At 40.5% G+C, this 26,111-nt stretch overlaps 1 protein-coding gene across 3 annotated transcripts in view; it reads right to left on the bottom strand.

Annotated features, from left to right (window-relative positions):
* Positions 1-26,111, bottom strand: part of dpp6a (dipeptidyl-peptidase 6a) — a 144,823-nt gene that overhangs the window by 82,026 nt on the left and 36,686 nt on the right. Inside the window, exon 1 of one of the 3 annotated variants that reach the window (XM_030767438.1) lies at positions 21,571-21,762. The exons of 1 other annotated variant lie outside the window; for it this stretch is intronic. In XM_030767438.1, coding sequence (XP_030623298.1) covers positions 21,571-21,762 — 192 coding nt within the window. Of the gene's footprint in view, positions 1-21,570; positions 21,763-26,111 lie in introns of those variants that run through there. One more of the 3 variants, XM_030767437.1, reaches the window with a different exon arrangement.

Below are 26,111 nucleotides of genomic sequence, written 5' to 3'. Positions count from 1 at the left end.
AATTATAGCGATCAGTCATGCATAAAACACAACAACGATAAGCTCAAACAAAGCGCTTGTTCTGGAGAGCGGGATCAGTAGACGCTGCACTGGAATTAAACATCAACAAATTTGAGAGTGAAGAAGAGGGAAAATGAAAAGCAGCATTTAGATTTAGGGCAAATGTTTCACTTACAAATCACCTCTGAAGGGTGTAAGAGAACAGAGGACAGTGATAGAAGAGGGCAGTCTCTTGCACCAAGTACAACTGGCAAAATATGTACCTGTCTTATTATTTTCAGTTCTATGGAGAGCGGTACTTATGCATGAAAAATGCTGAATGAATGGGCTCTTACTAGGGCTCCACAATTTAGTCCAAAAATCATATCACAATTGTTTTGACACATGTAGTGATTGCAGTCTGAACTGTTATATAATAAACATGATCAGTTACCGTCTGAAGTTAACATCTGATATTGCTGCTTGGTTATCAAGGCTAAAAGTAAATATAGACGTAAAATCACACTGGAAAGAAAGGGTATTTAGAAATATTAATTGGTTGGGTCAATTGAAAAAATCTAAATAAGCCAATTACTTAATTACAAAACTATACAAACTGTTTATGACTTTTCAAAGAGAAATTCTCATACACCATAATACTCGCAAAAAGCACCAGCAGTTTTGGGTCAAGCTGGCTTTTGTCTGTGTCTTTTTTTATTTGCTGCCATATATTCATCATAAAGTTGTCTGTGTTGTCTGAGATGTAAGGAATAGTAGGAGGCGAAGAACTCCATGACACGAGGCAGAGGGGAGTCTCCTCCCCTGAGGAAAACCCCGCTAGTACTTACCCAAAATTAAAAAATGGACACTTCAGATATATTTTTTGATCATTCATAATTGATGCTATTAATATACAAAGGGTAAAAAAAACCCAACCCTGTGTTGTCATGGTAACATAACATGTGTATTGTCCCCTTAGCCAAAACAGTACGTTGACATTGGCCAACCAAAGTAGCCTATAGCACCTGTAAACATGAGGCATATTATCATACAAGGTTTCTTTTTCACTCTGACATTTCTGAAAAGAGTTTCATGAATCGATATCCCTGAACAAGCTTAAATGTCCTGACAGTACTTCAACGGGGGTTTTTTTTGATGTGAGACATGGCACGAGACATGGCCAACACATGTTATTAGGGTACTCTCACTGGATTACTTCATTCGAAACTGAACAAGCTCACTGACAAAATAACACTAAGTTTCGTGCTCCCCAAGCAATATTAAAATGAATGCGAAGATACAAGTGGAAATCCTCATTCATCTTTATTCATTTCGTTTAGGTGACGTACTGCAAATCTGTTGCTCACTGTTGAGCTGTTATTTATTACCCCTCTTGTGGTTACGATGCACTCTGATGAACCTTTTGACCAGATATATGTTTGACGTGTTACAATATACCATTTTAACAGACACCTGACCGCCAATCAGAGACTGCTCTCTGTCAGCATGCTATAAACATATTTAATTAAACCACAGCCCTTTCCAGTTCGTCGTGATTTCGATTTCAGTTTGATCAATTGTGCATCCCTAGCTCTCGCTGAAACATAAATTAAGTTAGAAACAAGTTGAGTTAACAAACAACGATACAAAACTTGGCTGAGTTTGAGAGTCAATTCCTGACCACATAACAGGAGTCAGTTTCTCTTTTTACTGAAACAGGTATCCCACACCTAAGTGGGTCACCTCCAGGCTGAATCAGAGGGTCACCTCCTGGCTGACTCAAAGGAGTCACCTCTTAGCTGACACAGACCCGCTGTAATTATTCAACTGGGGCATATTCAATGTTGTCCACTTGCAGGAACATCTGCTCTGCGCTGTAGCGGCAGAGTCAGGGTCATAGACAATTTCCACTCTAAATGAGTCAACCATGATGGTTGAGATGGAACATACATGCAGCTCTTAGACTGACAGGCTTCTTTAAACATAATAATAAAAATAAAAAGAAATTATACATTGAACATAACATTGTTTCTGTGGTGACTGTTACGTGTCTCAGGGCTCATGGTATGAGATGCGGGCATAAAAAACCCCAACTCTTAGCAACGTGGGTTTTTTTTTTTTTTCGCCAACTGAATATGTTAAAGACCTACAGGCATGGCCATATGGAGAGGAGAGGAGGATGACTGGCATTAATTTACCTCAGGCAAAGACAAGGATTAATGGTGGAGGTCTTGATGATGTAATGACACTGGCTATGTCCCCGGGCGTTCGTTTGTCTTACTGACGGATGATGACTCAGTAAACAGAGGACACAGGAACAGGGTGAAAGCCACAGAGTTTGTAACCAGAGGTTCCTGCTATAGCAAGATAAATGTTATGCCTAGCAATGGCCATGTACAACCTAGGAGTTAGGGGCTGCTGTCCAATGCTGGAGGGAATGGCTCTCATTTGGTGTTCAGTGATCCCAACTTTCTATGGGGCATGCACTCTGTTACTCTCTCTGATACCATTTCACCAAATTAGAAAACAAACAATAGCACCAGTTACAGAGCTAAGGTAGTTAATGTCATAATTAACACACAGAATATATAAGGGAGATTTTAGGATTGTAAGCTCCTTGGTAAAACTAAAATCCAAGTAATGCCACCTGACTTATTTTTCTTTTAATACCTACAATCCAAACCCCAACCTCTGATGTCTTCAGGGTGAAACTTAACCGAAGTACAGTTGAAGAACAAAAATGTAACCTCAAATCTCAAACTTATGGGACACTGACCTCAATGTGAAGTCTCTGTGGCTATCTGGCTTTGAAACTGTACAGTATACATTAAAATTACACAGCTGAACAACACACCATAACAAGTCCCTGAAAGGCATGTCAGAGGAGACAACACACACACACACAGACACACACACACACACAACCTTAGTACCTCAGTTTCTGGATTCAAAGAGAACAGGTTGGGAGGTTAACACAGCATGCACTGAAGTCAAGCTAAGGATACAAAAAGGATGGCATGTCCCTGGATGGGAAACTGCACGTAAGGAGGAAAGTAAATAGGATTCTTTGGTATATTATAAGTGGGTGGACAGAGCAATCTACTGGGCTCCTCAACCAGCTCATAGGAAAGCACAGGAAGGTCACTGTTAATCTTCTATGACTCTTCCATCGAATTCTCTCCTCTGCCCAGGCTAGTAACAGGCATGTGGACAGAGGATTCTCTTATCTCTTCAGTCAGCAGTGACGACTTCAAATAAACACCATAACTGAAGTGAATAAACTACAAATTTACTGAATTGCCTTTTAACCTTTTTGAGGTTCTTTTGAACTTCATTACTTGGTGAATAAAAGCACATGAAGTCAATTAACAAAACACTAAAAAAAAAATTGTTATGCTGATTTTTGTAAATTAAAAAAATAGCACTAGTCACAATTCAGTCACTCGGAATAATAAGCTAATGAGCAGCAGACCAATGATGCGCTCTGCATGCGTTCTAAGCAAAAATGTTTGGATGCTGCCATTAATGCGGGAAAGCAGTGGTGCTTTTTCAGTACAAAGCCAGATTTGCAGCTTCAAATGCTGTTGACTGATGTGGTGAAAGAGCAAAGAGAGTTGTGACGGAGTATCAAATAAAAGCAGAACGAGAGGTCAGCACGGAGTGACAGAAAGAGCTCAGTTTGGACAAACTGCAAGAGTAATAGAGATGGAATTAGGGGGAGGCTCCTACTTGGCACATTGAAAGGTTTCACGAGACGGGAGCGGAGAAGAAGAAAATAAAAGAACGGACACGGCGCCCGAGACATATTCCTCGTTCACATAAGAAGACCTGTTCAGTCACGCCAAGGCCCCGTCAGCCCGCACAAATAGCCCATCTGAGCCCGTGTTTGGGTTCTCTCGCTGTCCGCCCTTGCCTTTTAAGTCGGCACGCTCCTGAGAATGTGATATTGAGCGACGCACTGGGGCTTTAGCTCACAGACAACCAGCCCAAACCTAAATGCCACTACTTCTATATCGCTGATCCCCCCCCTCCAGAGACAGCCTCAACAAAACAACATCAAACTTTCTGAATGGCTGACTGGTCAAATATGTTGCTTTAGGCTGCCTAAAAAAAAAAACAAAAAAAAAATATCCTTTAAGGTAACACGGCCTTTAATCAGATTTTGATCACAACTTCAAAACCAGAGATGGAGACAAGAAATTAAGAGAAAAAAAAAGACAGCTGTCTGTTAAATCCCACAGGATCTACTTTTGAACCCATAAAGACACAGCAACTGCGGTTGTTGTCTGCATTGCAATCGATCAGCAGTTAGAGATGAATCATTAAGACTGGAGGATTCGTGCCAAATACAAAACTGCAATGTTATGGTCACAAGCCACACAATACAAGCTGGTACAAGCATGTAGCCATGTGGAAAGCTTTGAAACGTACACTTACCCTCCAGAACCTTTTGGCAGATTCCACTCGCGAAGGTTTGCGACCCAAGGTCATTAACCTCGAGGTCGAAGGATGTGAATGGTCAAAAATCATGTTGAAGAAACACGAGTGAGAATGAGGAACAGAATGAACAGAGCTATACCCAGGATGAGCTCTTTATGGAGAGGACACACCCAAACCATTACACTCCACAATAATCTGCTCATTTTAGTAGCCTCTCCCATTACAGCCTAATGGAGGGGAGAGAGCACAGAGTGTCTCATCCAATTCTCAGCTCCTGAGAGAGAGCGAGAAGGTGAGTGAAAGGAAGACGGATCCGGGAAGAATAGCTGAGCAACAGAAAAATCACAAACACATCAAACATAGACTTTTCCATTCTTAGCAGGGTCATGTTATCTGAGTTATCACTATAAGAAGTCTGGGGTGCTAATGAGATTAAACTAAGACATCATTAAAGCAATCTAACAGCATTAGGATTAGCAGAGCGTCTCTTGTGCAACTTGATATCTCCATAAAAGAGCAAGTTTTCCATTTGGTGGAATAAGCTGGGCTAAAGTGTTTATCAGGCTATTAGAGTCATAGCAGTGAAAGGCTTGGGGTGTCAGAAATCCATGGCCAGACGATAAATATGTAACTTAAAAGGACAGTCCAGAGACCTACACTAACAGACTGATATGCACGCACACACACACACACACACACACCCACAAACACACACACACACAAACACATATGCGCTTACACACATACACACACACACACAAACACACATGTGCTTACACACACACACACACACACACACATACACGCACACACAAACACATATGCGCTTACACACACACACACAAACATACACACACACACAAACACATATGTGCTTACACACACACACACACGCACACACTTTAAAGCTTTTAACAATGAACTATCATGACCTTTCAGTGCAGTGACAAGAACATATTTTTCCCCTAGTATAGCAGCATAAGTCCTTGTGTAAATCGGGAACGCTGTTCCCTTGCTACCTCCCACTGATCTCCGAGATTAGACCTTTCGCACACTCTCTGATGTAGCCGCAGCCTCTTCACAAGATCCGGGGACAAGGGTTAAGTGACAAGAGAGAGATCAGGCACAGAAACCACAAATGCCCACTCAGGAGATGCTCGGTGCCAAGCTAATCAAACAGCCCACACAGGTTGGCCTCAATAGACAAGATTAGCATTAGCCTCCTACACAATCCCCACTTCAAGGTTTTATCTGTTCATCATTACTGCCTCAGAAGGCCCTCTCTGAGACTTGAGAACCTTGGAGACCGCTACCGGTACAGATGTACAAACCATTTCAATTCACACATTGATACAGCATAAAGTTCATAACTGCCTAATCTCCCCACGCTGCGTAGGTTAAGGTGTCCGAAGGTATTGCCATGACAGATTAGGTCAGATGAGAAATATCTGGGATGAATCAGACTCCACTTGGCTATCTCTCCTCACCAGACCAAGGCTTGTAAAAGTTCTATTGTTTGTTTCTTATTTTGTTTTGTTCTTAATTAAAACATTTTTGCATGTGTATCACTGCTGATCAAATATTACTTCAGATCACTGACATGTTTATGTATTTTAATGGCACTTTACATATAGTATTTATTTGTAGTACTTCTGTATATAGTACTTTTAATGACTTGGTTATTCTTTCTGCCTGTATTTTTTCATTTGTTGCTTTGTTCTTATGTTGTTGTTTTTATTTGCATTGTGTTCCTTAATGCTACCGAGAAAGCTTCTGAGATGCCATCGGGGTACAGTGCTAGCTCAGACCTGCTGAAATTTACAGATTACACACTAAAACAGCTTCCACTTCATTGGATTTTTTTTTTTTTTAAAAAAAGCCAGCTACAGAAAAGGATATCAAGATTAGCCAAAGTCAGTGGGGTAGAAAACTCTAGTGAACAGGCCAGAGGGTTGAGAGAAGCACAGATGAAGGGGGTGTTTTACTTCACTGAAGGACACTGCATTGACGTGTCTGATGCAGTAACAGCACAGTAAGCACAGTGTCTTTTAAGTGTCATTAATGCCTTGTCTCTTTGTATTTTTTTGACTGTCAGATCAGCGGTGAGGGGAGAACAGCATGCTGTGTGCTTAACTCTGGACTTCTTTTTCCTCACTTGCCTTTTACTCCTGCTGGAAACTGTGCTGACACAAGCTGAATACCTGACACTTGACAATGAATTCCATGCAGTCCAGGCCACAGTGCGCTCCGTGTTTGTGTGTGTATGTGTGTGTATGTGTGTGTCAGTGTGTGCCTGTATGTGTTTGTGTCAGTGCGTCTGTGTGTGCCTCCGTGTGCCTGTGCATACGTGTGTGTGCGTGTCTGCACGTGTGTGTGTGCAAGTCTTCGTCTGTGTAGGGGTAGGAACTAATTTATCACTTTGTGTCAGTGTGTGTGTGTGTGTGTGCGTGTGTGCACATACATGTGTGTGTGTGTGTATGTGTGTGTTTATGTCTTTGTCTGCATAGGGGTAGGAAATAATTTATCAGACATAATTAACAATAATCTGGTTTTACTTTCTGGCCCATAATGACATCGAGGATAGCTGACCTTCACAGGACTGTGTGGAGGGAAACATACCCCGAGTCTCCAAACACATCCAAATAATTTCCCTTTGATGTCATGTGTTTGGATTTTACATGCAGCTCACAATTCAATTAGTGACCAAAGAATTGAGCACAGTCACAGTTTTTTTTCAGTTTCTCATTAAATACTGATAGAAATTTAAGGAGGAAGAGTTAGCAGATGATCCCTCACACACCCTCCAATCAAGTCACAGTCCAAGTCCGATTAACTTAAAGCATGTCTTACCTTCTGTCATTCACTTTAAAGCAACTCCCCTAAACCCCTGGCCCACCTCTTTATCTACAAGTCATTTGTTACCCTTAGGTTCTGTCTGGTAGGGAATGAGGTGGAAATGACCATTTTGGACGATTCAAAATGGTCTAGACAAACCATTTCAGACACTACCAGCATGGTCTTCAACACAAGTATGCCGCCAATCTTAATCTCCATGCACGTCACCAAGCAATCCCAATTTGCAGTTCATCTCACTGCCATACTATCCTCCAACTACAAACCACTGAAAGAGTTTTTACAGCACTTATAAAAATTCCATATTTTAGACAAGCAAAAACCAATGTGGTCGGTCCATCCATTTATTGGAACTATACAGGACTGAATTACCAAAGACTCGGTTCCAGAAAAAAAAAAAAAAAAAGATACAATGTGGATGTCTGAATATAGTCAGTTCAGAATAACCTATGTGGAAAACATTTGGGAGCATTAGACTAAAGAGCCAAAAGCTGATGTTCGCTGGATGGTCCACACAGCCAACGGCAGCCGCACCATAGCTCAACACTGTCTGCTCAGTCCTTAAAACGCCGCTTTGGAATTTACTATCCCTCTGTCTTCAAAATTCCAGTCTGTCAGTTTTAATGGGAAACATTATGGTCCTTGAATCCAGAATCTCTAGTCTCCATACTTTCTTGACTCCATCCATCACTTTTTCAGGGCATCAAATATAGATCTTACAAGAAAAGTAATGATCTTTGGTCAAACAGAAAAAAAAGGCACTCATCCAATTCATTACTGCTCCTCAGTCAAGGCAGCGCTTTCAAAAACAGAAAATGTAATAACACTTACTGCAAACATGACCATGGCCAGAAATGGTCACATCATGGCTGAATATGAGGAAAACAAATAAGGCACAGCAGATCATAATGGATGTGCTAGAACGTAACTCACGGGCATTTCAAAAGCAAACAAAAAAGAAAATAAAAGCAGATGATCGGAGGAGTGTGCAGGGAGAGTTGGGGAGGGGTAGGTGATCTACACAATACACAGAAACAACCTCGGGAAAAAATTGTAAAGATGCAGAGAGGGAAAATAAATCTTCAATACTATCTGAATTAAGTCCTATAATCAAAATGGCTTGTCAAGGCAAAAATGAAGCAATTTCTATTAGCTGTATAGAGTGTTTGTGTGTGTGTGTGTGTGTGTGTGTGTGTGTGTGTTACATTAATAGTCTGTGCTATTCCTACTCCATAAGCACGGTGTAAGACAGTCACGTACAGAGTCAGAGAGGCTTGGGCAAAGTGAATTTCAGATGGACATAAATGGTTTGATTGTGTAAAACACAGTGCTAGTCCACAGAAACAAAAAGACACATAGCTCAAACCGCAATGACCCGGGTGTGGAAGTGCAAGCAGAGGAGGACAGGGGTTGTGCTGTAATGTTCTGCTTCAGGGGGCCAACAGCATTCTCTGCCATACAAGGTCAAAATGTATAGCACAGAAGAAGAAATAAAATTGAAAAGAGCAAAGAGAAAAAGAATAAAGCTGTGTTCAAAAGTTCACCAAAGGTCCATATCCAGCCAAAACAAAGAGTCCCCATGCCCCGCCCGCTTTATTTCTTACAGCCATTCTCAAAGAACGCCAATAATTGCATGGGTCCATACAAATCCATAAGCCATTGAATCCCGTACTATCCCTCTTGTAAGAGTGGCCAATATCAAAACGTCCAAATACCTTGGGACCATCAGCTCCAACCTGAGTGTTAAGGCAATCATTACATTATCTGTGAAAACAAATCTCTCTGAAAGAGAAAGATCTCTTAGATGTCACAAACAATGTGCTAATCACAATAATACATGACCACCTTTCCTCTCACTGTGGGTGACATCACATACACAACAACCAACACATTACTTTCAACAGGAAACTCTGAGTGAGAACTTTAAATGCACTTTAAACTCAGATAAATAAACACTTTACTTGTCCTTCGTCAAGGTTCTTGAAGGAAAACATTCAAGCTAGACGACTCACAAAATTCCACTTTATACACAACCTTGATGATCAACTCCAACTACTGTTGTATTAAGCACAAAACACAAAGTCTATATTTTTTGGTCTTCCAAAAAACATTTGTGCTACAACTACAAAATGTACTGCCATAAATATCAAACTAATTAAAGAAAAGGCACTTTGACACTGTTAAAAGGTTAGCCCTTGGGCAAGAGTTAGCCCTAGGCTAAGATTAGCCCAGGGCCATTTTAGCCTGTTTTCACACTTCAGTTTGGTAGCCCCATACTTAGTTTTAGTCCCAGCTTTAGCATTCACAATCTGAAGCCCTGGACTAAAATCCAGTGAGACAATTTATCACAAGACACATAGCAAGGTTGCATGTGCCTCCTAAACTACATGAGCTCACTACAGTGCATAGGAACATTATAAAACGTTTGATGTAGGGGGGAAAAATTACTGTGGCATAATACACTTACACAACAACCCTGGAAAACGGAAAAACAAATTTCTCTCATACCTTACCAATCGTAAATGCCATCTACTGCTAAAAGGCTGAATCAGTAATCTACAGATAAAGAAGCAAGTTTTAAGTAATGGTTTCTGCTATCAACTGAAACATACAGGAAAGGCCTTACATACAGGAATAGCTTAGCTTATTGTACCAACACAACAAGTATAACAGACTAAATCCCTCTCACCCTTTACTAGTCACAAACAGCTTCTACTATCAAAAGAATTAAACCACAATGGAAAGACAAAGCAATCATTTTGATGTTAAATGTTTTCATTAAGTCATGTTAAGCTGTTTTCTCATGGAAAGTAAAACGCTTGAAGTAAAAAATACTGTTTTGTCTTTTGCTTATAGTTTCATTCTTTTGGCAGTAGATGGTATTTATGATGGGGGAAGTGTGAGAGAAATGTCGTTTTCCAAAAATTTTGGTTGTTGTTTTGGTACATTAAACCATGTTATGCTTTTATCATTCATGTTATACATTTTCCACAATGTTTCCTACAAATAGATTAGCTAGTTACAGAACGTAACAGACAAACGGTTGTAACGTCACTTCAAACAGCACTTGCGATGTTTGTGTGGAAAATAAAAAGGCAGAAACAAAAGATCAAACAGCAAGAAAAAAAGGCTTTCTGGGGGTGAAATACGACAATACTTAAAGAAAGTCAGTGTCTTGACAAAGTATTATTCACTTTCCTGTTTCGTGCTGCTGGCTACCTGAGCTGACGGAGCACAGTTATGAGGAACAAACAGGCACGGTGACAGGCTGTGATTGGTCAATGACAATTCTACAGTTAGGCACCGACCCCAGTTCACACAAGCCATCATGTTTTCAGCAATTTCTGGGGCTAACCCCAAAAGTTGGTGTAAACCCTGCTCCACAGCATGGCCAGCTCTTCCCAGGCTAAAGCTAATGCTAGGGCCACTTGGAAAATAAGGCAGTGTGAATATTTCCATAGCCCTGGGCTGAAACCTCTCTTTGTCATTATTTATCTGTTATATGGAATATTCAACTGAACAGAGCAATTCAACCCAAATTTCAATGAGACATGAATCTACCACAATGGAACCTCTTACTGGGGCGCGTGAAAGGAAGCTTTCCTCTTTGTAATCATTACTCCAATTGACATTTTGTCTTCTGGAGCTGGGCAGCTGGTCACAAGTTGTTTCTAACCATGATGCGCTATTTCTACAAACGCACACACACACACACACACACACACACACACACACACACACACACACACACACACAAGAAAATGGTCCAGATACTGGACATACAGCATCTTGAACTAAAAACATTCCTTAGTGGAAAAAATAGCAAACTGCAAAACTTCAATTCATGCCAAATAATAACCCAAGCCATCTCTAACAATTCAGAAGATTCAGAGAAAAAATATACAGATAGCTATATGTATAAAATAAAGGAGACAAAATGCTGTTGTGGCTATACCCTCCATGAATAAGTGTTTCTCAGCATGCAAAGAGAAGGGATAAAATCCCACAGAGGGATTAAGTGGTGGTACAAAAGGAGCTATACTAACACCATGGATTTATACACGGTTTTACAGGCAGGGGAGATGCCATTAAGAAGACATAAAAATGTGTCATATGATGGATGGGGTGTATGCAATACTTTCAGTTGGTCTAAAATACAACTTCATTAGTTTGGTACGCATTGGGGTAATACAGAATGAGAAAGTCATCAAAAATTTAAACTAAAGCAAAATATACAGGCTAAGGACTACTAGGAATGCTCTATTGGGTGGTTGCTGCTTCTTCTTTCCTGTGTAATTCTGTGTATCTCCTTTACTGTCCCATAGTTAGTTTTAAGGTCATCCACCCATGCCTATACTGAGCCATTTTCTTTTCACAAGGACACACCTTCAGCAAGTTATTCTGGGAGGATTAGAGCAGTTCTGACAGAGAGAAATGGAGATATGAGGGGACAAAAAGTTCAGCTGACCACTGAGATGGATATAAAAAAAAAAATCCCAAGTCTGCTGTTGACAGCCTTTTTTTTTTTCTTTTTTTTTCGAGAGTGATATGGGAAGATGGTAAGACAGCAGAGGGCACAGGCAGAGAGCATAAGCCCAATTAGAGCCAGAAAATACGCCACTGCAGGTGATACTGACAGGATTATTTGGGTTTGGGCCAGAGAAGTTTGCCCAATTAGAGCACTGCTACTTCTGGTTGAAGTGTAGGTAGGTGGTTTGTTATCCACCACTTCACTGCACACACCTCAGGACAATGGCGGACATAAGCCAGCCATGCAGAAAGCAGGAACATGATCAATTACCCTGCACTGTGACTTTCTCACACAGCACCACATCAGAGAGTTGGATCAGAACCCTGAATGGAAGATACACAGTACGGCAGATATGTGTCCAGAAATTGTGTGAATCCTTTGTGAGGGACTGCTAAAAGCTTTAAAGCCCAAAACAGCAATTCTGAGGTGGAACAGGGAGCCATCCTAAAAAGCAAAGTTTTATACAAATGGCCAGAGACACTCTGTCTAAAGTACTCAATGTTCACTGTTTGTTGCTATAGCTGTATTGTTGTTTGAAAGCTTTTAAGAAACAGAAGTACTCTTGGGAGGTCCCAGATGGTTCAGATATTGTTGCAAGTTTTTGTAGAGAGGTTCCAGGCACAGCAGTTGGGTACTGAACCTATAATTTCAGTTATCTAAGAGAAATGATTCTATATTTTCCGGGTAAATTAATTCTAGCAAGGAAGCTCTGCCCTCTATTGATAGTTTTGGAGCAAGACAATATGACATTAATCATGCATGAAAACACAGATTAACAAATAAATAGAGCAATCAATGCTCTGCTTTATCCTCACTATTAATGATATGGTTCAATAGAAGATGATGTATATTTCCATTAACATTTTTTTTGCTTTTGAGATATGGGATATTAGAAAGAAATATGTTTTGTTTATGGCTTTAATACTGTCCCCATCCAGATATCAGCTCAGGAAAAACAATTTGATTCATGCTGGAACATAAGGCAGATCCACAGAGCTCAGGAACAACTGTTCTATTGCCACTGATGAAAATGGCAGCAGAACATTCCTTTGTTATGACCCCAATCTCTGCTCTGCTTTCTCTTGAGAATGCACAATGTTACAACAAAAACAGTACAGAGATTGCCCCCACCCCCCCCGTATGTTCCAGTGTGGTTGGCATGTTGTCTCTGAGACTGGAGCAGGAGAGCCTCTAGTGGTATAAAAGGAATACTGCAGGCTAGAGAGCTTTGCGGTCAGTATTTTGAGCTCAGTCACGTCTAGGGCAGAGAATCAGCTTGACTGGCTGCGACTGAATTAAGAAATAAATAACGGTTTTACTAAAAAAAAAGGGGGGGGGGGCGGTGTGAGGCATGCTGAAGATTTTATGTCTAAACATACTGTGAATGCATCGTGATCATTCCATTTCATGCTGTAATAATAAAGAACAACACTGCCCCCAAAACTAAAAATAGCTCATAGGTTTATTTTGATGTGTAAGGATATAAAACTTAAAATGATGCAAAGCTGTGGCTGCTGTCAAAAACGCATGAGAGAATAGATCAAGGTATACCTTGAAGAGGATTTCTGGAGAGGAAAACATGAGGTAAACAGCAGAGCCTATATTTAGGCTCTAAAATGAGATCAAGTGAGAACTTGAGTTAAAAACTCCTCCATCAACATGGTTCACCGCAGAGGGAGAGGCATCTGCATTTCAGTAAGTGCCCTGAAGAAGGTTTTGACTATGAGAGGGGGTGAGGAGGGAAGGGGAGAGAATAACACTGGTCTCAAACAGTATGTATGTCGAATATAATACACCACAGTCCACTTTCCACTTCCGTTTTTTTGTGATAGTTTAATATTAACACCCCCCCCCCCCACACACACACACACACACACACCACCACCACCACAAAAAAAGTCTCAGCAGAAAACAGGGAGCATTATAAATAATGAGCGACTAACTCTTTAGTCTGCTGACCCATGAGGGCGAACACAACACAATGCGAGTCAGGAAGATGGATGACAAACACGGCCACTGAACTGGAGCAGCTACTCTAAGCCTGTTGGGGGAAGAGTTATATCCTTCAAATCGTGAGTCATATCATGGCTCCCGCTGGATACTGCTCACGGAAAGAAACATGAGTAACTTTAATGTGGAGATGAAATTATTAATAACATCCATCTGTTATGGGTGTGGTTTTAGTTAATGTGGTAAAAAGAACAAGAAAAACCGTATCCTGTAAATGCCACGTGGTAGGGCCACACGATTTTTGATTTTGGTCAAAAATTCGTCGTATCATTGGTTTGACACATTTTTCAATTGCAATTAGAACTGCAATTAGTTCATATTTCTGCTTAGTTATCATGGCCAAGAGTATATAAAGGCATAAAATCACTCTGAAACAGGATTTTAAAAAAATATTTATCTCAATTCAGTATAAATTTTATATAACTCAACTACTACGTAACATAACAGTACAAACTGTTGATGACTTTCAAAAAAAGGATTGCTCATACAGCGTTATGCTTGCAATAGCATAGCAGCTGTTTTTTTTGGTCAAGGATGTCTTTCCTTTGTGTCTTTCTTTACCTTCATGGGCCTATTTTGCCATACATTCATCATAAAGGTCTGTGTTGTCAGAGTCGTCAGGGATAATGTCCGACAAGGTGTCCTGAAATAGGAAAAAACTGAGCGATGTGGAGTGGAGTTTCGTCTGCTGAGTTTTGAATTTTCCTGTATTGAAACACCTCAGAAGCCGCTTACCAAAGATTAAAAATGGAGTCTTTGCATAAATTTGCTCATTCATAACTAAGAGTATTAATATTTAAAAAAAAAAAACAAACAAAATACAGCAAATAAATGCCGTGCTGTCATGGTAACAACTCTCTAGCCCCCCCCCCCCACCCCATTTTGTCTTTAGCTCAAACAGTGCGAAAACACTGCCCAACTAAATTAGCCTACAGCATCTGTAAATATGAGACTGTTTATTTAATAGTCTCCTTGTCACTAAAATATTTATGAAAAGAATTTCATGCGCCGTATGAGTAAGCTAGTCACAATGTTTCTTACGATGTGAATGCAAGACATAGCCAGCACATTTTTAGTGGGGTGCCCACATAAAAATGCTACTTCATTCAAAACTTAATAAGCAAAAATACAAGTATGTTTTGGGCTCCCCAGGCATATTAAAACTGATGTAAATATTCATGCAAAAATCCTCATTCATTATGTCCATTTCATTTAGGTGATGTACCATGGCATAAACCTAGCAAACAGCCGTTACTGTTACTACTGATATGATAACTACCCATTTAATGTACCAGAAATATTTACTTAGACCAGTGATTCAACTTTTATCTAGATAAACGTTTGAGGTTTCCGGATACAGGAGTTTAACTGACACCTGTATCAGTAGCCAACTGTAGGCATGGTATAAATGTACGTAATAAAATCACAGCCCTTTGCAGTTTGGAAATTAGGTCATATTGCAATGTTAATTTCAGTTCGATTAATCATGCAGCCCTACCATACAGTGTATTATATATTCCTTGGCAAGGTCACGCAAAGGCATAGCAAAAGTCTATTACTACCTGAACTTGTAGACTCTAGTGCAACACAATAATAATGTATTTTGTAAGAGGTGGAAAATAAATATGCTATATTACAGTCACTAGTAAATAAGTCCATGAATTATCAGAAAATTTAGTTAGTGCAATCAGGTGAATGTCAAAAGTATCCTGAAATTGGATAACATGATCCCTTTTTAACGGGATGGCAGGAGTCCAGGCTTTCATCTTCACCACCTCTGGAGTCAAGGCAACCGACTAATATGTTTTACCTTTTTAGAGTCCAGAGTGAGTCAGCAGAGAAAACATCTTTCATCTGTTTTCCAAAACATGTTCACACCAGTACTGGAAACAGAGCATCATTCACCTACTGTATATCTGATATATCATGTCAGGAAAAGGAAGGATCACTGTGACTCACCATTAACACTGGAATCCATTGAATTCAGATGTTAATGGGAAGTCAAAGTGATTACAGTATTAAGATGGAGTCTTCAGTGGAGAAACTTTGAACGCATGCCATGCTGTGGACGACCTCTCCAGATGCACAGATTAACTGATCCCATGTGGGCTGACCTACTTGTGGCAATTCCCTTGCATTCTGTTAACTACACCATTACAGATTCACATGACAGAGGTGTGTGTGTTTCTCAGGCAAATTTAAAGGTCAGGAAGCGCTTAGGCACTGCGCACCACAAGGTTTAATGTTTACCCACACCTCATCGTCAGCCATCTGCTGGGTGTTAGCGGGTTAAAAGCAGAAACGTGTGAGTTTTTCATGAGGACCTGATTTCTCACATACACTCTGTGGGTTCTTGATGAATAAACCATATTGTTCCCTCTTGTTTTGCCTGCTGCATAATTAAGAGAGAGAAAGTTGCACGTATGCACAATATATTTAATTATGGTAAGTGCACTACATGCAATGTGTTAACGTATGGAAAGCTAGCACCACCAGACAAGCTCATGTACAATGTGCACCAGACCAAGACACACTACGTAACTGTTCAATGACCCTAACAAAAACAACTTTAATATACTTTATTTTAAGCTCTGTACTTTACTAGTGTAAGCCATCTGGGATATTCATATCAGCTATAATACCATCAAAGAGTTGTCATAAAATCAATTATGCTTCTGAGGGATGTTAGCGGGATTAGGCTGAAGAGACCAAATGCTCTACAGTCTTTCAACAAAGCACCTGGGCCTAGACAAATCCTCTCTGATTTCAGCTTTAATAGCAAACAAAACAGTGCACTCTGCCAGCTGTCGTTCATTTGCCTTCATTCTCTCTCCCTCATTCAGGCAGGACTCATTTGGAATCGGTTCTGACAGTCCCAAGTCCACCCAGTAGCATCTGTTTCATAACACCTGGCACAGAACCAAATGTCTGCCCGGTTCTTAATGCTTTCATCATTCTCTTCATCTGATTAGGGGAGAGGGAGAGAAAGCAAGCTGAAGGCATTACCACTATGGTCTTACCCTGACCGCTCTTAGCAATGAAGTGAACTAGGTGGCTGATGGCTTGTGGCCTTGGATGCTAAATCCTGAGAATAACTGTGGTACTTGGAGGAACTGGCCCATCACTAATCCGATACTTAATTTAAGACTCCATGCACATGACCATTTCTTATAACTCCTGGGATTAGATCAGGTTGAGTCTAAGTCATTCCAGGGTTTGGCACTGGGGCAGTCGTTTTGCCAGATGTTACTATTATCTAATATCTAAATATCAGAGCTAATGTTGATCTGGATGGAATAACTGAACATCCTGTAATGTAATCTCTTGTGCTCCAGTGCTTCACATGACTGTTGTTCAAAATAATATCTTCAGAAAATGATGTAAAAGTGAAGAATGGCATCTGGTCAAATATAAGGACATCATATGGGACTGTTTTTTGTTTTATGTTTTGTTAATTAAATTGAATGTGTGTGTTATTCCACGAACACTGAACCAACAAAGGGGAACCAATAGAGGGACTCTGAAATTAAAATAAGGAGCAAAAATGAATGAAAACTTAAAAACCATCCATGTGCAATTTTCAACTTCAAGATGGCTATAGATACTGATATAGATACTGATTCCTCCTCAATAACTAAATACTGAAGACCGTCTGCTCATGGAAACATAACGCTCATATGATAATGTGAAAAGAAATTTTGAGATGTGATATGTGAGTCAGAGCTCACATATCACAGAGGACACGTGGAGAAATGCTTCACAGCTCTAAAATGTGCTAATTGCAAAGTGTGCCAGACACACAAGAATAGATATTAGCCCAAAAATAATGTTGCTGAAAAATGAATTTGGCGACACTTAAAACTTCTGTTTAATACATCCAGGGAAAGAAAAAAAATCTATTCAAGCCAAAAAAAAAAGAAAGAAAAAAAAGGGCCACCAGCAAGGATTGCTTCCACACCAATGACCTATAGTACAATATCCCACACAGCACTATAGCAGGGTGCTGGCTTTGGACAGATAAGACCGAGCTTTGTGGCTCTAAAATAAAATCTGACCTCTTAAACCCTCCATCAGGGTGCGTGCATGATCGGAGGCTCTCTGGAAAACGGTGCCAAAAAAAAAAAAAAAATATTCATAATGCCTGAACTATTTACTATTTTACATTTTTATTGCTGATTTGCATTTTTATTCATCTTCTCATAAACCCTGAAAAGACCTCCTATGCTTTCATCTCAGCCTGCAGAGGGGTGGGGGTGGGGGTGGGGGGTGGGGGGGTGAAATGTCTCGGGCCTCTCATAATCTCCAAACAGTGAGTTTTCTCTCTCCTGCACTCTGTGTCAAAGTGCTTGTTGTGTTTCTGTGTTTGGTTATGTCAATATACATCCCAGGTTTGGGTGGAAAATAATGTATGCATTTCATCACTGTAATACAGTTTTGATTGTCTTAAAGAAAGGGCTCACACATGCACACATAAGAAAAAAAAAATTCCTCTCTGATATTTTTTGATATATATTATTGATCAGATCAAAAGTATTGGTAGAAAACAAGATAGCAATTCATTCTTATGTTCAGTTTGAAGTCTTAAGGGCAAATCTGTAATCTTCAATCTCCAAATCCATTCCCCTTTTCACTCAAGCACACTTTAATCCATGTGTCATCACCGCCATAGCATTCTGAATGTGATGACTGCTCTAGACGGAGGTTTGACAGACATACCCATCCAGGCTCATGGCGCCTTAAGGGGAAAGACAAGCATGACCACGAGGGGCTGATTCACGGCTGTCAAATTTAAGTGTATTTTCACACAGCACAATTTTTTTTTTTTACAAGGTGATCTCTCAGGGAGTCCACACACAGAGGACAAGCCATCGATTTTAGTTGTGTTTTCCCCTCTGTGGCTGTTTTTCAGTGGTCCCAGCTGGGGAATATGGCCCAAAGGGAACGCAGGGGAAAACAAAGTGGATCAAGATCAAACAGCAGTCAGTGAAGTGAGACATCTAAGAGGAAAATCAGAAAACAAACATTACTAAAATAAGACGCCTCATCAGCAGTCTGATGTGCGTGTCAGTTAAGATCATTGTTTTAACGGCTCTGTTTCTCAGTTATAGATTTAGAGGTTTTATAACATCCAGTAGGCAAGTCTGTGCAGTAATACATGCACTGCTGCCACTGGTGTTAGGAGACTTCCATAACTCTTCAACTTTCAGAGCACAAAACCTCCTAAAACGAACAAGATTATAAGAGCCATGGGAGATTTGATGAGATTTTGATCAAACATCTTTTCATGCAGAGCTTTGACAGCAAGTGGGATTAAAGAGCAAAAGCCATCATGTATTGACAAAACAGGATTTTGCACAACAGAGGATAAGCTCAAGCCGCATAAGGACATAATTAATCGCTTTAAATGCATTGCATTTTTTTTTCTCCCTTAAACTAATTCCTCCATATAAGCCACTCACAGCCAATACTCTAAATCAATAGAGTTCCATTAGTTTCACTTGGACATTTTTACAAGCGTATTAAAAGCGTGTTTGCAGTTATGAAAGGCCAAGGTTTGGCACCGGAGATCTAGGCTCTTGCATGGAGTCCAGTAAAGGCGGAGGGGACACAAAAGAAAACCCAGGTGAAAATGAAAGGTGGCCGGACCCTGCTAAGCTGCCCACATCTTAATGCAGGCTGAGTCGATAGCTTTCTATCACAGGAGGATTAATCTCCACTAGCCCGCTTACTTCAAATGTCACCACACTGAGGCAGCAGAGCCATGCTGACTAATTAAGGTCAGATTATCCGATTACAACCCTGGCATTAGAGAAATGACTTTAGAGAGGGAAAACTCACACAACTGATTGGCTAATTCTCAGCGTGAGTCTAGGCTGATGAGGTCAGTCGTCTTGACGTACAGCACATACTCAGAATACGGCAAAAACCTCATTACCAACGCCGCGCGGTTGCCAATATCTTCAAAATACTGACACTTCTTAACGGTGACAATGAACTTTATCGATTCCTGACCACCTGACATAGCAACAAGAGTAAAGGAAAGGAAGCAAACAGAAATACTCCATCTCTCAACATGCCTTCCTAAATGGATGAACCCCCCCCTTTTTTAGAAGTTTGACAGTGAGCAAAGAAAACATTTCCTTCATTATATGTCTTCTCGGTAGATGTTAATTCACATTTTTTAAGCAGTACTGAAAAAGGACATCAAATTTCAGTGTGTTTGCAAATGTTTATCAGTAGATGTAAAGTGACTGTTTCAGTTACATGCTTGCATTAAGTGTTTTGTCAAGGGACTGTAAGGGGCATTAATAATTAATCAAAACTCTGATCACTGCCATCTCACCACAAGAATATCATCATGTGAAATGAAAACTAAGTTCATTAATAAATGTCTGTTGACAAAAGGTACTTTCTGACAAATACATAGATGAACGTGATATTGCTGGTTAAGCCTGTTAAGTCAATTCAATCATATGCCACTCATCACCTGTATGTGTTGGACACCTGTTTTATAGAAAAATGAATTGTGTGATTGCACTGAACATTTTTTTTCTTTTTCTTTTTTTAACTGGAGATGGGTGTGGACTACTTTGGGGGTTCAGGGGTCAGTGCATAGACAGGCTTTCTAAGGCTTTGACATTTTGTTTCAGTACCTTGGAGAGCTACCTATAAGTCGTCTTAGGAAAAAAAAACTTGACTCTGAACTGGATTTCAGCACCTTGGATGACTCTGTCTACAAGTTTGCACACAAACATACTTCATATCACGATTTTCAGTATACTTCAGTATACTGTATACTGTTTAAAATACGAGTTCGCGACATAAAGAATAATTTCATTTCAGCATGTAATTTTGGTAAAGAAAACCTCGATGTCTAAAAGCCTGGTTTGAGATCTGTTAGGGCTAAAGCGACCCCTACAGCCACGACATCCACACAGCAAAGCAATGAGGTCACAGAGACACTTACTAGAAACAGATCTTACTAGAAACTGATCTTACTATATGTCAGGGTTGTGCAAGGCGAGTAAGAACATTGTTTATTTCTGCCCTTTAGAAATTATGACTATTTCTGCGTTTTAAAACCTCCCGCCGAGGGACACGTTATCTTAGCGCTGCACCGACGACTGCAACCCCCCTTGAAAATTTCGGTTCTAATAATACCCGCCATGGGTCGGGATTTGGAGCACCATCTGTATTATTCGTTTTTGACCACAGATTCTGACACAGTTTCAGATTTGACCACAATAAACAGGGGGGCAAAACGATAGCCTACTTTCGGAGCCTCACAGAGTATCAGTGCATTCCTTTTGGCCATATCATGTTGACAAGTGGACCGTATCCGGAGATAAACAAAGCAGACCTCATCAACTTGTTGTGATTAGGATTCCATTAGATGGTGGCCTAATGAATACGTAATGACTGGATTGCGATTCTGTGAAAACACTGACTATGTGCTGATGGTGATCATCCATGTGTGGCACAGTAATCATGGTCACCAAATTGCTTTCAACAAAAATAATCACAAAAGTTATTCTAACTTTTAAACAAAATCACGTGCGAATAGAATGGTTGAAAAGGAGTATCGAGTGTTGAGTGGGTTAGAAATATAATACAGTAACTATTTGGCTTTACCTCTAGGTTAATTAAAGGGCACTATAAATGCCAGTAAGATAACTATCAATAGGAGGCACGACATATGAAAGCTTCTCTTGCCACCAACATTACCAACTAATGGGGGGAACAGAGAATATTCTTACATCTTCATCATCGTATTGACTCCGGCTGTAATAGTTGGCACGGGACCGTGAATCTGGACATTGTTGGGGAGTCTTCCCCAAATTTTCTTCATCGGCGCACTGTCCGCCGAGCAAGTGACTTGCTTCAGGTAGAATAGGAAAAGATCTCTTTGTGTTTATCTTTCCAGAAAATCTCTGGTACAACGAAGCCATGAGTTCAATGGTGCACTGCAAAATGTCACAGGAAAAATGACTCAGGTTCTTATCGAATCTACTCTTGGTACGGGTTCTGGAGCCTACTGTTTAGACGCAGTCACGGGAGTTAGTGACAAAAAGGTTCTTAAGCTTTCCGGACGCCACAGAGGCTGAGCCGATAGCAAACCGCAAAAAGTCAAACAATTGGATCGATCAGGCTTAAAGTGTGAAAGTGAAGCTGAGCTTGCGCCAAACGAAAAGAGCAACGTTAGTTTGTTGGTTTGATCACACAAGCAGACAGCGGTCGAAGAGAATGCATTAGTTTTGTTCCTATTCTGAATGCAGTGCACGTACTTTCTCCTGTTCAGTCCAATGGGGGCATTGAGATCCTCCTGTCCGTTCGATGCTGCAGCGACGTAGTTTATCCCACCCACAAAACTTGAAGAAAAGGCGATATACGGTTGCGTGAAATCAGACTAAGGCACAAGCCTCTCAAAATGGGCATCCCGAGCTGGTAAGTATTTCTGAGGGTTAAAATCCTTATTTTTCCAGCGATGCTCTCTGCGTAAAATGGCCATTGGGGGCCAACTGTTCAAAGACTTGTCAAAACACACGTCGTCCGCTTTTACACAAATGAGTCACTGGACTCCCCACTGATTCTGTGACACACCTTAGTGAAAGTGAAAATGAAAATGCGGGTCAGGACACTCGACAATGAATTATATTTGCGGTAAAACCAGCTTAGATTCATGAAACATAAATTCCTAGTTTCTAATCTTTTCGGTCCCCCTCGGTGTTAATGCATTCGCCCTGCCGTGGTGGCCATAAAGAGTGCACGAGTGCCTCCGTGTGGCAACAGGATTCTCAACAGCTCCGCACACCGCTTCAGTTGAAGGTATTTGATACGTATTTTAATTTGTCATTAAATTAATTAATTAGGAACCTTACAATCACTCCAGGCTTGATGCCATTACAGAACAAGAACTTCATGGGCGGAGATCTTCTGTTTAATGGATGACGAACAGTTTCTGTTGACAACAACGATTTATAAAACAATAATACCGAAGCCATCGAAGGTTCAGTCAAGGCCAACGCGTCCGGTGACATTGAGTCGTCTCATTTTGCATTCAGTGTCCCGAACACAAGTGCATTTCTAATGTAATATATATTTTATTACTGTGTATTTTGTAAATACGGATTAACCATTCATTACACTAGGTGAAACATGCAATATCACAACATGTAACAATGATTAAGAATAATTACAATTTACAATTTTGTTATTTGGCAGATGCTTTTAGCCAAAGCGACTAACAATCAGTGCATCAGTCGGATTACTAATACCTCATGATCAGAGATCACAATAAGACTAAGCGTCAATTTACTCCTTCGTATTGCGCCCCTGAAATACTTTGACAAATACAGATACAAGACAAGGGTTTTTTTTGTTTTTGTTTTTGTTTTTTTAGGAAAGGGAGGTTAGGCAGTGGGGGACATGTGGGTTCTAAAGAGGTGGGTTTTCCGTTTCCTGCGGAAGATGGTAAGAGATTCCACAGTCCTAACTGCATGAGGGAGGTATTAATTAAAATGCCCCTTTAAAGCATCGAAATTAAAGACACTTAACATAAAGTGGGACCAAACAGCCTATAGTTTGACTTGTTGGTGCTTTTCTTATGTATAATTGCGGAGTACTAGAGGAGACCAGAGTATATAACAACAGAAAACAGACAGGAGTTATACGTTGCCTATCTGTCATTGGAAGAGAGAGAAGCTGTCAATAACAGAAGGCACTTTATGACGTTATAATGCCTTAGGGGTGCACCCTGAATGTGTTCTCTTTCAAGGCTCCTTCTGAGGTTACAAAGAGACCCACAGAGACAGCTTCCCATGAAGGACACAGGCAGCACACTTTCATTTGAGACACAGGCGATATCACTGATCTAAACAGCATCATAAACGGGATACAAGATGACACTTAAGCAATTTGGTAGAGCATCACTTTGTTTATATTTTGATTGTGCTGCATATGGCATGTTGTATAAAAAGGTTATGGGATCGTTAGAGACATTCCGTCACATTCTGAGATGCAGCAAATGGGTGAATGTGTTCTACATGAGAATGTGTTATGCCAATACCGAATTGTTTCGAGAGGTAATTGGAAACAGTACAAATGTCCCTTTCTTGACAGCATTGTGTAGCAATCTGCACAGTACAAGAGCTGTGAGGTACCTGTGAGAAGCCCATATAATTTACACACAGCCAAGTCCCATAGCACACATCATACCCCAGGCGGGGCTGTTAGAGAAATAAGGACATCTGTTCCATCAAAAGTAATCAGCCATGCCAAGATTAGCATATGCAAGAGCTTCTTAAATGATGCATCACTCAAAACACCTGCGGGGGCAAGGCACACACACACTGTTTAACAGGCTCACCCCAAAAAAAGAGGAAACAGATCATTAACATAGCAATGTGCTACTCTGACAGTAGTGGGAAGACATGCACGCAGACAAATAAACACATAGACACACGAGCGTGCGCGCACACACACACACGCACACACACGCATGCACATGCATACACACACATGAAGACACTCACAGAAAGCTATGCACTCTTTCACACACAATCATGCTTTTTTTTCTTCAGTGAAAAATTATGTGCAACTGTCATGATATCCTTTACAAGCAGGGGGCCAAAATTATTGATTCCATCTGAAATATGATCCATTCTATGTTATATGTACCAGAGAGATAAAGGGATATCATGAGATGTGAAACATGTTTATTCACTGAAGAAGGAGGTGTTCCTACAGTTTATCTGTAAGGATCATCTGAAAAGTATGGTATTAACATAAGTTTACAGAAAAAGCCTGCAGGCAAAAGCATATTATATAAGCATAATCATAAAGTCTCTCTCTCTCTCTCTCTCTCTCTCTCTCTCTCTCTCACACACACACACACACACACACACACACATACACATACACACACTGCACACATCCACCCACTGCCCAAAAATGTTATTCAGCAATGATTAGTAAGATAAAACTGCTGACGTGGCAGAGCATTGCTTAAAGTCTTTAACTGGCATATGCTGTAATTATGCCACCGAGTGCAAACAATTAAACAACCAACAATTATGACTCTAGTGTAACTTCCCCAAAAATGAATCAACACTGGCATCTAGTGGATGAATAGCAGGATCTTCATTTGCAAACACTCATCGGTTTCTATCTAAGATAACACTCCACAATTTCTCAATCACTTTTCCAATTTGCAATATGCACCCTGCATGTAAGATGCCCTAACACTCATGAGTGGAACCGCGGGAAGGAAAACGTGTTTCCTGGGCGTGCTTAAGATTCTCCTTTGCCTGGACCCTAATCTATTCCATCTCGCCGACCTGTTCGCTCTGCCTCGTCCTGTTGGCTTTGCCATCCGTTAACATTCACCCCCTTAACACTCTCTCTCTCTCTTGCCCGGAGACAATTCTCCCAACTTAATAGACAGGAAGCTGATTCCTCCCCTGTATTATATGATGGATCTTTTCCCCTCCTACTTCTCACAACTGCCCATATCAAATCTCATGTATCACAGAGGATTTGGCTTTGTCAAGCTAAAGCCAATTGCTGCTCCTCAATCAGAAATGGGCAGAGGGCCTCAGGAGCTGTGCATTGGGCCACAGGGGTATTGATGCATGACTCTCACAAACAGCTCATACACAGACTGGAGGGGACATGGCGGTGGAAGCAAATGGCACTTGCCTCACGTCCTTACACTCTGCGGAATTTCTCCACCGTCTGAAGGGACAACCTCTGTGACAGAGTTGATGTTGACTGGCTATTGAAAAAATTGGAGCATCAATTTCTATATCCCATTCTTGTCAGGAACAAATTACTCTGAGAAGAGTCTAGTACTGTTTTCAAAATTTTCAAAAATAAGAAGGATGGAAAAGAGAAAAAAAAAAAAAAAACCCTGCCGTAGTTTCGCTGGGAACAAATTTATCAGTAATTTCCTGATGGAAGATTTTAAATGAAAAAGAATTGATCGTTTAACTTCAGTGAGGTTTTAGAATCACATAACAAATTGTCGCCGAAGTTAACTGGATGACACCTCATTTATTTCAAATGAGGAAAATGAAGTGTATAATACGAAAAGTTTATCTGAAAAGTTTCGCGCGCAGAAATGAGGATGGAGTTTGACCTTGTCCTTGAGGTGATTGCTGTTGGAGAGGAAACAGAACAGATTCTCTCAGCAGGAGAATGAGAGCACATGAATTTATACTCCTCTGTCACATTTCTCTCTGTATCCCATCTCTCACTCAGAATGTTGTCACACACCTCAACCTTTATTCTGCGCCTTTAG

The sequence above is a fragment of the Chanos chanos genome, chromosome 3, assembly GCF_902362185.1.
Source record: "Chanos chanos chromosome 3, fChaCha1.1, whole genome shotgun sequence".
NCBI classification, from domain to species: Eukaryota; Metazoa; Chordata; class Actinopteri; order Gonorynchiformes; family Chanidae; genus Chanos; species Chanos chanos.
This window is presented reverse-complemented; position numbering and strand designations above follow the sequence as displayed.